Genomic DNA, 12,786 nt, shown 5'->3' on the forward strand with positions numbered 1-12,786 from the left:
TTTTTTTCACAAAAAGGGAGCTGTTTATCCTAATCCGCAATAAATCAACGCAAAATTTAATGAATTAATTTAGTTTCTATTTTTAACGCAAGTTTGGGGACTCATTTATTGTTCCCCGTGAACGTGGCTGTGAAATATCCAGGGAGAAGCGCAGCCTTAAGGAATAAAGTGAATTAAATTAAGACTTAATACCTGTTTGACTGCGTTTAAAGAGAGCAATGCAAAAAAAAAAAAAAAAAAAAAACTCAAACGGGGCTGCGTGAAGGCATCTCGCCCTTAAAGTAATTTATTTCAGGGAAACCGGAGGGCAAAGGTGGAATTCTTAAGAAATTCAACAAGGATAAGAGAGCTTTAGGAATTCTGCACGCAGATTACCTTTCATCCCATCCTCACATTATCCGACAACACACAGTAGAAATATAGCTGAGCGACAAAAGGGCGAGATTAACCGGACACAGAAGAGTGCAAAACAATTTAAAGAAGTATTATTAGCTGAGGGGGGAGGGGGGGGGGGGGGGTGTCAGCACAGCAGAGGAGTGATTCACTGTCAGAGGGAGGACATAAGAAAGAAAACTGTGTCCTGTCTCTCTCATACTGGCACATTAAGCATCCTTTCGTTACTTATTGTTGTTTACATTGTTGATTATGATGAACTTGCAATGATTTTTTTTTTTTTTTGGACAATGTCGGTCACAGTCCCCCCTCCCCTTCCCTCCTCTTCCTTTACTGCTTCTTTAGTTCAATTTTAGTGTGTAAATAAATAAGTGGCATCACATCAGTACTGCAGTATCCCCCCCCCCCTACACACTCGTTTTCCCTCCACAAAAACCAACACACAGCAGGAGCTTAATTAGAAATGTGGTGTAGCTGAAGCGTCAGCGTGCAGGAGAGTGACTGAGCAACTCTGGCGAGGTCGAGTTTACATCATGTTTGACAATGAATGGCAAAAAAAAAAACAAAAACAAAAAAAAAACAAAAGAAGTGAACAAAAGTGAATATAAATTGTTTGTCACATGGATATAAGGAGACAATTAACGCTGTAGTGGCTAAGCAACTCGAAATATTATAATCTTCAAAATACAGCCAACAGAACAGTGAGGAATTTTAATGAAATATTTACAAAATCAAAGGATACCACACACACACACACACACACACACACACACACACACACACACACACACTAAACCCTCAGGAGATTTTTTGAGTATTTCCATGTGAAAGGTGTGTTTGTGTGCGAGGACACAGGTGTGTAAGAGACAGGGAAGTGAAGGTGTGAAGGTGGTCTGCGTTTAGCGTCCAAACCTGGCAGATTGTGACCTTATCAATGTGAAACTCTTAAGATAAATTATTCATAGCACCTGCTTGATGTCTCTGGCCAAAGAATGACAAAGATGTAGGATTTTTTAAGATGCACCTCAAAGCCATAAATACCAGCCAGTATCGGATGATTTTTTATTTTATTTTTTTAGACTAAAAGAAGGAGGGAGTCTGGCTTCTCAACAACAAACATGGATTGTTTGCTTCCTTGCAGGTGGTGCACCAGAGCAGGAGCCGAGCCAGTCGTAGTAAGTCAGGAACAATCTCCAGCATCAACGCGCACGTGTCCCCTCGTCACCCTGGCCTTCATTTGTACAGCATTTGTCTGATTGAGTCAGCTGAGCTAACCTTTGTTAGTGTGTGTGTGTGCTGTGTCTACTCACAGGCAGAGAGCGACATGGCGGCCAGGCGTTCTGAGGCACGGCGGGATGTGTCGGTGTGGTGCAAGGACTGACACTGGGATGAGATGTAATTTATGGCGAGCAGCTGTTTGATTATAGGACAGTGAATGATTATAGGACAGTGACGGTGATACCACTGCTCTGTGTGTGTGTGTGTGTGTGTGTTTGCACAAGTGTATATCACTTGGGATAAAAGCCCTCAAGTGACACGCCAATTGTAGTCATATATGTGGTAAATACAACATTCATTATCACTCGAGAAAGAGAATTTAATGTGACGAAGAGGCCGCTCTCTCTAAACTGTTAACCTCACATCATGTTTTTACATTATTGACGGAGTGTTTAACATTCAGTTGAAGCTACTTCATTCATAATTTAACTTTCAATTCTTTTCCAATTATTGGGATTATGCCGTAATCTCAGTCCTAATGTGATGTGTCTGACAGACATGAACCTAGAGGAGGAGCGAGAGTGGATGTTAGTGATGATACTTGTGTGCGAGACATTTTCACACACTCTCATACATGTTTGTGTGTTTACTCGTCTGTGTGTTGGTTCACGTAGACCCCCCCCCCCCCCCAGATGTTCCCTTTGACCTTTGAACCCAGATTCGGGGTCAAGCCCTGACAAATGAGAAGGCAGATTTCTGGAAAGAACTGCAAACATTCCACAGCTCGATCCTCCTCCTCCTCCTCCTCCTCCTCCACTCGTCTCATATCTACGATACCTCTCCTCGCCTCTCCTCTCACTACATCTCGTCCAGAAAGTTTCCTTTTTTTAAACAAATATTTCTTGATATTTTAAAATGAATAATTACAACGTGGGGGGAAATTAAATTACCCCAACATCTGACTTGTTTTCACAAAGAAAGAACTAAATAGTGGTGATCTTAGAGGGGCAGCCGTGTAAAAGATTTGGATATTACAAGCCTACACTTTGAAAGCACACAGTGTGTGTGAGAAAAGCTTGACAGTGATGTCAAGGATGAGAAATGTTGCAGTGTGGTTTTTACACACACTGCTGGCTCGAGCATTTCCGGCAACATTTCTCACTCTGCCTCCCTCACACCATCCGCTCTGCTGCAATATCCCCACATTTTTCCATCCTTTCACATCTCACCCCCCCATCGCCAGCCCACCCTCCCTCTCCACATGCCTCCTCTTCACTCTCTGACCATTCTTGCTCCCCTTACCACTCGTCTTTGCCGTCCCACCCTCGCCCAATGTCAACGTCCCCCTCCCTCCCTCCCTCCCTCCCTCCCCCCCTCCCTCTTTCTCTCTCTCTTCTCAGCACACTCATCCCCTCCCCCCTCCTCCTCTCCTCCACCCACTATTTCCTCTGATTTTCTAACATGCCGCTCCACAGAATGCTACCACCTGTGTCTTTAGAGGGGGATTAAAAAAAAAGGGAAGCTAGTTAAGGTAAGTGGCACCTCCTATTACGATGACGCTGCACATAATGGCTCTGGTTGTTATGTTTCTGTATTCACTTTTTTAACGGAGTAACCCTGGCTTCCTAAGCAATCCCCTCTTCCATCAAAGCTACCAGTCACTGTTACAAAAACACGCACGGTCACCATCGATGAGCGTCAGCAGAGCCGCCACAGTCTCACGAAGGAGCCGGGAGACCAACAAAGCCGAGCGATGTACGGTAACACTGAGCTGCTCTTGAACTGGCTTCCATAATGATGTAATATTACTAAAACATACTGCAACACAGCAAAGATCTTAATAAAATCACATCAACCTCAATATGTGAGTTTGTGCTGGGTTTTTTGTTGTTTTTTTTCCCTATTCCCTGTTGAATTGTGATGTCATCTGATGTCTGCTGTTATGAGGTCTGGTCAGGAATGTTTCCTCACAGGGCTCCCGATCACATGACTCAGCCACACTGAGACCTGAGTGAGAACCGGCCGTGCACTGGCACATCATGGTGCAGAATGGTTCTACTTTATTGTGTGTGAGTGATAAAATGGTAGGTTGTGCCTCAGAGTAGTTTTGCCTTCCCAGGCAAGAGGGCAGTGAGCTCTCTGCACATCGGCGGGTGGGTGAGTGGACACCTGGGCGTTGCTATGCTAAATCTACAATGACGAGGTCATCAGCCGGTGTAATAAATGATAAAATCCTATCACCCCAGCCATCAATGTGGGCTTAAAACAGGCGGTGAGCGCCACGCAACTGGGAGAATACGTGTAGGCCTATGTGTAAGCCGAAGCCATGTCCATGATGCAGTTTAGCCGATTGTGTTTACGTCCCTTTCCTCCGCCTCCTGCTCTGTATGTCCACAGGCAGCTCACGCATGTAAAGCTCAGAGCGACTTGATTCTCTGCCACCACCCACCGTTACCCCAGTGTTCCGGAGCGTGGATGTCTGCCCTTGTCCCCCAGGGCATCACTCCCACTCCACCCCACCCCTTCTCAACCAACAAGCACCAACCCCCCTGGACCCCCAGTCCCCTCCACCCTCCTTCCTCGCTCCCTGATTCAGTGTGTAAAAGTGCCCCCTGAATGATGGATTACTGTGTCACCGCAGCCTGCGAAGGATTAATTTGTTTCATTGATTTCTCTTTAGGCAGAATGCCAGCGTCTGCCGTTTCCCACCTTTTCCCCAAGACTTGCAGCTGTAATAGACGGTAATGGCCTAAGACAAATCAACCCATTTCTTGTAAAAATAGCACCAAATAACGCCCCCCCCCCCCCTGCCACCCCTCAGAAGGATTTCGGGGGGCAGCGTGGTGGTAAGCGGGGTATCAAGGGGTTCTTGATTCATCGGCATCCTCCATCTCTATCTCTCCATCTGGCTATCCTGCCATACTACTGTTCCACCTTATTCTGCATTGAGCCAGAGGAGACCATCCAGTCACTCTAACAAAGCCATAAGTCTGCCGTACTTACAGCTCCCTCTCAGGCCTCACAATGGATGGGTAATGACAGCGCTGTCTGGAGGGGGCTGTGGGAGTTGGGCCATTCTCTCCAGTAATGGAAGCAGTTACTGCCATTCCCTACACACCTGCAGGAACAGCTAACTGTTAACCATCATGATCTATGGCCAGGCCTTACCGCGCTAGGCTAAGGTTGAAGGGTTGTACTGACACCGGTGAATTAGAGCATGTCTGCACAACACATCTTTTTTTTCTGTCTTCGGAGTGACGCCTGAGGTTATTCTACTGTATGTTGAGCGCTGTAGAGATTTGAGTTATATATAAACAAATATGTACCGATGAATTGTGTTCTTACATCTCTCAGCACAGCAATCTGACAATCCAGCATTCCTGACATTGGCTGATTTAATGCAGACATAAGATGCTGCCACATCTTTACTACCCTGTCACATCCTGAACGATGGGAAACCCAAACTGCCTGTAACATTAAGCACAGCACTACAGGCTGACTGTCCTCGAACGCTTCCCAATCCCACAGAGATTTATGAGCAGAACCAGATCCATTAATCCATTGTTGATTTGCTGTGGCTGCCCTGCAGGGCTTTTGGGATCAGATATCATGTAGTGCTAAAACTCACCCGATTGCACAGCAGGGTGGACTGAAACACCTCGGCTAGTGCTAATGTTGGAAAAATGGAGCGCATTCCGTTCATTTTTCTTTTAAGAGTAAAAATTGTAAAAGTTTGAGGCCCTTTCGCTGGACGGCATCACTAAGATTAAAAAGGGACCACATACAAGAACCAGACAATCTATAGACGCCTGAGTATGATTATAGCAGAGCGGGCACACAACGTGATAATGACTGAGGCTGCAGGGAAATCTCATCAGCTCCCTGCAATCAATTTAACAGTGTTTACAAAGCCACAGGCTGAGGTTGGTGCTCGGGGACAGAGGACTGGTCACCTGGCGTTCAGCTAGATCCCCCTGCTAAGCTGGCCTCTCCTGGGTAAACCTCCACAAAGCCCCCTCATGTCTGACACCACCAGGTCCTCCAAATACTGCTCTCAGACATAGGATTAGGTAATCTCATCATGATACTGTCTTTTTCTCAGTTTCTATCATTTTTTTTCGCTCTCTCTATACCCTTCCATTCTCATACCTTACATCCCTCCCTCTCCCACTTTGCCCTCTTGAAGCGCTTGTTCTACTCAGGGCACATCTATCCTCGGGGGTCCTTACATTCTTAAGTGCCTCCAGAAAAGGTTAGTTGGCAGGTAATTGTCCAGCTGTGGTCGGGCTTATCTTAATTGTGGCTGCTTCACTGTGAGCTACACTCCCTTTGATGAAGAGACTTATGTGGAATAAAGGGAGAAGCAGAGAGGATGGAGAAAGAACAGGACTCTGAAGTGTTTGATATTTTCCTTTGGTTGTTTGTACTGAAAGCAACAAGAACAATGTGCATTTTGAACTGTAATACATTCATGCAATGCAGTTTTTACATCCTCCCTAAGCATGAATGTGTTGTCTCCATTATAAAGAACTCAATATGTGTTTTGCCTATTGATCCTACACGTGCAGAGTGGAAATCGCGATGCTGACCCCACAGAGTTAAAATCCAAATGACTGTGTCTTCAGCCGTGCTTAATCTATACTTCTATTAGCCATCTGATCATATATATATCCGCGTCAATAGGAGGCTTCAGGGGAGTTAGTGTTTGCATTGCCCCAGTCAAAGGTTGTGACTGACCAATAAAATATTTCCAGAGCGCCATCAATAACTCTGACATGCAGACTAATACAGTATGGGATTGTTGGCGGGGGGAGGAAGCCTACTGTGCTCGCTCTGAGCAGAATGGATGAACACAAGGCCAAAAGGTTACTGGACAGACTTCGGCCCCCTGCCCCTCTAGCCTCTCATATGTGCATTTGATAGTGACAGGGGCAATTATAAAGGTATATTTCAGACAGGTCAAATGGGAGAGGGCAAAGTGCAGAACCTTTCAAGCACCGGACGGAGTCAAAGGTTAGGTTGGACACAGGACATCATGGAGCACCGGCAGGAACGTGGTAATGGAATCGGAGCAATAAAGCGAGAATAATGGGAGGCAAAGGAGGGAATGTCCTCCTTTCATATATTTGCATATTTCTAATGGCAAAAATGACACGAGAAGTTCATGCTGCACATTTAATTACAACACCAAAGTTCTATTGTTTGTGTGGCGCATCACATACTGAATGCTTTCTCTGCAACCACAGAGGCTGCATGGCTTTTAAATATGAATCACCCAAGGTCAAGGAAGGTCATGGCATGCATTTAGCACCAGTAACCAATGCCAAATGTAAAGGTCAGAGTGGGATTGCCCGAGTCTGAGCCACACAACATTTGCTCATCCACATTTATGCATCCCATTGGCAGTGATTTATGGAGGGAGATAAGCGTATGGATGGGAGGAAAACAGTGTCTTTCTCCGATCCCGTCAGACTCGGTAAATACGCTACTCAGTCATATCAATCACCGTGTCACAGTGAATCGCCACTGTATGCTTCCTGCTCAGATTAAAAATTGCCTTTGTCTTGCTCTGCCTTCTCCCTCAAGCTCTGGGGAACACACTGGCTGTATTGCTGCATTTATATTAGCATTTCAAACAGCTGTAGTACGAAAGCTGTTAGTATGTTGAAAGTCAGCACTATGCAGCGGTTATGTGCCATCTTTGAATCAGTCATTCAGTACGGAGGCAAAAGGTTCAATTAATCATGAATATTTAAGGGGGAAAATATGTTTGAGCTAATAAAATTTAGTAACATTCAAACTGATTTTAACAGTACTCTTATTTATTTGCTGGGACTTTTAAATACGACTTTCATTAGAATTCCAGAGGATTGAAAGCGGTTCAGGTTTGAGCAGGTTTTATGGTTATAAAACAAATCACTGTTGATTAAGATCAATTTCCCCTCCTCTGTCCTCTGCAGGATGACATTCCTGTGCTGCAGCCAGACAGGCTGTTCAACATTTTGCAGGAGCAGGCGCTCTGGGGGGGCCTTGACGGGGCCAGCGATTAACTCTATATCCCGGCTTTAAGAGTTTTGTAGGCCAATTGAACATGAATATGTTCCCCATGTCCCTTTGGCTCCTTAAATGTGAAAACCAGCCCGTCACTGGTGCACCACAGGCTTTTTCAAACTACCCCCAAGTGGTTCAGAATTCAGCCAGAGAAGCCCGAAAAGAAAACATGCTTTTGAAATGCTGGCCAGAGTGGAAACATGGTCTAATAAGCTGCTTTCTGACCTGGAGCATAAAGGCCTATTTTCCTTCCCTTCAAAAGTAATAAATTTGCTCTTTTTCTTTATTACATATATTATGTTTTTCCATTTCTGAGATGAAAGGGTGATAATGCGTGACACCATATGCACCGTACCTGACGCTCGATGTTAGTTCCCTATTAGAAGCTCCACTCAAATGCAACTACAAAAAAAAAACAAAAAACCTTTAACACCAGAAAAAAAAACTGCAGTAGCCATAAGTAGAGGATGTTTCTCCCCAGGAAATCATATCACTTTCATTGCGTTGACCGTAGAGGTCAGCTTTGAGGATCACATTCTTACCATTTCAATACCAACAATGACATTTTCCTCTGCACCATCCATCCTTCCCTCCCAGTGAGTACAACAGTTTTAAAGGCTGTTCATATACAGGAAAAGTTCTGTCACATTCATCTCTTTTCCCCATTCACTGCGGGGCATTTGGAAGCACGTTGGAATCTCTCAGCACCATGCAGATTCAGCCACCGCTGACAATACAAATCACGATAAGATGGAGTAGTGACTCCATAAACACCCGTGCTTATATATCACATCACCAGAGCAGGCCTGGAAAGCAGATCCCACTTGTCATCTGCAGGATCATCTATTTGTACAGATAGACTTAAGATAGGCAGATCATTTTCTCCCAGTCTGTCATTAACCTGTGTCCATTACTTCTCCATTCAAGCAACAGATAGAAATAGACAGAAATATGTGTGTGTTTATCTGTGGGAGCATCAATCACTCTGCAGTTCCAGCTCAGCTTGTGAGGAGAGATTTATGCTGTCGTGCATCAAATCATCAGAGCTTTACTGTAAAATATGATTTTATCAATAGGCCGGATCAATAGTGCATGCAAGACGCTGTGTAATTATTACAGAGGTCTGTATCAATAAAACTGTCACGCGTGACCCCCTGCCACAGGCTACGGAGGTGGGAGTCACAGACGGTCGTAGGAAGGTTTGTCGTGGCCCTGAGATCTTTGATTATCTGCTCATAAGGTCAAATGTTTGATGTGCTATCAGGCTGCACGAGATCAGATTCTGAAAGTTTCAAAATACTGCATGGTAACATGTTTCAAAATACACACTTTTTTTTTTCTTCCTTTTTTTTTTTTTTTTTACACAGCGATTACAAGCGCGGAGCCACTGAAATGTTTCCTCGCACCTCTGCAGACATTAGAGATTATAAATGATTGAGACGCGGATGGCTGTTTTTACTGGAGTGAGAATCATTTGTCCTGAAGCAAGGTAATCCAAGAATGGAAGAGAGAGTGTCAGAATGAAATTTGCATTACACTGTAGTGCATTTACACAGTCACACATACAGTACACCAGAGAGAGAGTGAGAGAGAGAGCGAGCGTGAGGCAGGGACCAATGAGGCAGTTTATATCGGGATTTTGTTTCACAGCCACGGCCTCCTGGGAGAGAGGGGTCTGCCAATAACACTTAAGAGACAGAGCAGGAAAAGTAAGTGCTTTTATTACAGCTCATCACTCATGTAATTTCTGGCAGCATTTGTGATTACAGATCAAGTGATTGACTAACCACACATTTGGCGGCTGAGTTATGAACCGGGTGCCTACCATTCCAGCCCCGGCAGATTCTCTGTGTCAGCTGTAACTCATCCCCTTCTAGGGTGCTAAATCAAAGCACGCGCAGCAGCCGGAAGAGTTAAATAATAACTTGAGCTTTTATTGTAAATCTGTCAGAAATTAAACCTGCACGAATGTAGTCTTGGCCCTGATGTTGTACTGCATGGGGTGAAAAGACTGGATGAGGTGGGGCGGGGTGGTGGTGGAGGGGTGGGGATCAATAGAGGCCCCGATGGAAGTATTGATGGATGACAGGTGAAGTGTGTGTGTGTGTGTAAGGGGTAGGTTTGAATCACCCTGGGGTTAGGTATAGAGCACGGCTCAGGGTGTTTAATCGACAGTTCTCACCTTGAATCGATTGGCAGGAGTCTCGCAGGGCACGGACGTGATACACACAGCCAACACTTACTCACACACACCAAAACAAACCGTAGGGAGTGTAAGAGACAATAGGGTGGGATGATGGCAGATGTCTCAATGCCATCACGACTGCATGCCTTTATGTACTCTGCAACTCGATAAAAGTAAATCCAAGACTCCATTCTGTGGCATTTTTCTGATCTTACTCACCTATCCTTGAGCAGCAATTCAATACCTTTCCGAAACATTTACACTTAAAAACATGAATTACTTGTGAAAGATCAATATAATAAATAGCCTTAAAGTCCATATAACTTGGGTCAACTGAAACTGAAGTCCAATGAAAATTAAACAGGGTTATCACAGCGGTTCAGGAATGCGCCGATATCTCAGCCGTGTATCAGCACTGCCTGCCATTCGCCTCGGTTACCATCACCGCTCGATTAGAAAAAAAGAAGGCACACAAAGATGGCAGTGGCCGATAATTACATGTTGACGATCAGTACTGACATCAGATATCAGAATTAATATCGGCCCAGAATATCTAAATCCATACCTTCCCATTCCAAACACCAAGACATCACCCAATACCAGCTTCTTCAACAATGTCATTGTTTAACTGGGTATAAAGAATATAAAGAAATTGCAGCAATAATTACCACAGGAGGATATCGTACCCGAGTCTGCAGCTCTTCTCAGGTTAGCTTCATTTGTGCTCGATGGTCCGCTCCCCCAACTTTGCTGTTCTGGTTCTGTCTTGACGTTCTCACCCGGCTACTTGAGGCATCCAGCTGCTTTCAAGGGAAACGCTCCAAAAACTCACTGTAGCCCACACTAGCTGCTCAGCATGGAATGGGACACAGATAGCAGCTAGCAGGTAGATGTTAGCACTTATCCCCAAACTTGAGGTTTCACTGACAGAGGCCAAAAAAGAAGAATATTTTACTTTCATTCTGCAGGTGGACAGAACGTGACCCCAAATGGAGGATAATGCTGTTGCTGTAAGAGCTGTTGACTTGTTGCCAACAGAGTAATGACATGTCAGTGCACGAGGTGAAAAAACCAAAACAAAACCTGGTCAGGTAATGATGATTTCAATGTGGACCCCCCCCCCCCCACACACACACACACGCACACACACACACACACACCACCACAGACAAAGTAACTCATTATAATTTATAACTCCCAATTTTGCCAAGAAAGGTACCTCTGAGTTTCCAGTGTGGAAAATAATCAGGCTACATAAACTATGAGGCTTTAACATGAAATGTTTGTTTTATTTTTTATTTTTTCAAATTCATGGTAATGATCCTGTTTTACTGTGAATCCTCATAATATACTTTTATCTCTGCAACAAATCAATTTCCTCCCTCTGAAAAGAGCCGTAGTAGCATGCACATGTGAGTCATCCTGCTGAGATGGGCAGCTCTAAAAACACTCCACCGTGAAATGTCTTACAAGAGGCCAAGATCTGAGAGGGCGTTATGTTTTTAATAAACAACACACTGTAAGTATTAAAATGAATTCAGCTCTGCACTTCAGCAGAACGTAGGGTAACAAAACCCTCTTGCACTCTGCTGAAATGCGGTGATCCAAGCACTCGGCGGCTCCCACACGCAGCTTTAACTGTAAGTTTGCTTTAAGATGAGGTCGAAGTTCATGGGTGTCGTTGACTGAGAGGTTTGTAAGAGCAGCACTTTTGCCAAATCACAGTGTGGAGCAAAGTGGAGCCCATTATGCTGATCTGAAGTCTGTTTTGGGGAGCCCTCGCGGAGCAAAGGAGGCTGTTTGTCAGCCGCCTCGGAGCCCAAAGTATTAAGCTCTGTAAATGGTCTCCAGAGAGGCATTATCAAGTAACATATTACATTCTGTGTTCAGTCACTTCTGAGGAATATTGGATTAAAAAGGTTGTGACTGACGACTTCGTGCATGAGCAGTGGATCCTTCGGGGGGGTATTTTTTTCGGTGTTTGTCGTAGGAACATGTCTGGATTTTGAATAGTGCACAAAACCTGACAGAGACTCTTTGCAACTGCGTGATACAGTACGATGCTTCAAAAGTTAATCAGGAGATGGTTTTTCCAGATCCACCAGTGGATAAAATGTTACCCACAGACACTTACAGGCTCTTATGACAAGAAGCAATGTAAGAAATCACTCATCTGCGAGGAGGACAGTGCCTAAAGCTTTCAGAGGACGGAAGAGTTGGAGAAGGAGAAGCCTCCACTTGAGGGAAGAGAGAGGACGACATCTGAAATTGCTGTTCAGGGTGCAGATGGGGAGACGAGCTGTAAACCGGAGACTTGAACCCGGTGTGTATTCTCATGCTTGAACGGTGACAAGAGGCCACATTCCGAGCTCCAGGACCTGCGTATCTCCCAGGAGGTCTTGGTTTGGGTCCGAGCTTGGGACTCTGAGGAACTCTATCACTTCCAGATTTTTGGACCAACTCAGACAGACCATTCGCTCTATCCTGAGGAGACAAAGACACATGAAATATGGAAAAATGAATCAATGCGAAAACCGCTTTCGATGTTCTAAGAACTTACTTTCCAGTTGCTGGATTTTGGGTGGAAAAAAGGGAAACATCATTTTTTATTAAGGAAGACAACTGCTGTTGCTATCCTGCTTTTTTAAGGTGTTTCTGTTGCTGCTCACTGTGTGTCAATAACAACAACACAAAAAGTCCTGCGTTAATCTCATCAGTGATTGAGTTTGACCTCCAGATGCACAGAATCACGTTAAAACAGACACAAAGGAAGTTTCACAAAGGAGGAGAGGGACGCCACGCCAGGGAGGACACAAACTGACGCCGCCAGTCACTTCCTGTTACTCTTGACTGACATAAATCTGATAAACAGCCAAATAAACAAACACAAAATCAATTAAATCAGGCCAGAGAGTTTAAGATCTCCTTATTTGAGGAGT

The 12,786-nt window shown here is 44.6% G+C and overlaps 1 protein-coding gene across 5 annotated transcripts in view; it reads right to left on the reverse strand.

Annotated features, from left to right (window-relative positions):
• Positions 1 to 11,162: 11,162 nt before the first annotated feature.
• LOC147259758 (uncharacterized) overlaps positions 11,163 to 12,786 on the reverse strand; it is a 298,413-nt gene continuing 296,789 nt past the window's right edge. For all 5 annotated transcript variants that reach the window (XM_086205919.1, XM_086205918.1, XM_086205922.1 and 2 more), the window contains one exon: positions 11,163 to 12,331. In XM_086205919.1, the coding sequence (XP_086062045.1) occupies positions 12,017 to 12,331 (315 nt within the window). In that variant the 3' untranslated portion in view covers positions 11,163 to 12,016. The remainder of the gene's footprint in view (positions 12,332 to 12,786) is intronic.

Source organism: Aulostomus chinensis, chromosome 6 (assembly GCF_037954235.1).
Source record: "Aulostomus chinensis isolate RoL2024-O1b breed Wild chromosome 6, RoL_Achi_v1.0, whole genome shotgun sequence".
Lineage (NCBI taxonomy): Eukaryota > Metazoa > Chordata > Actinopteri > Syngnathiformes > Aulostomidae > Aulostomus > Aulostomus chinensis.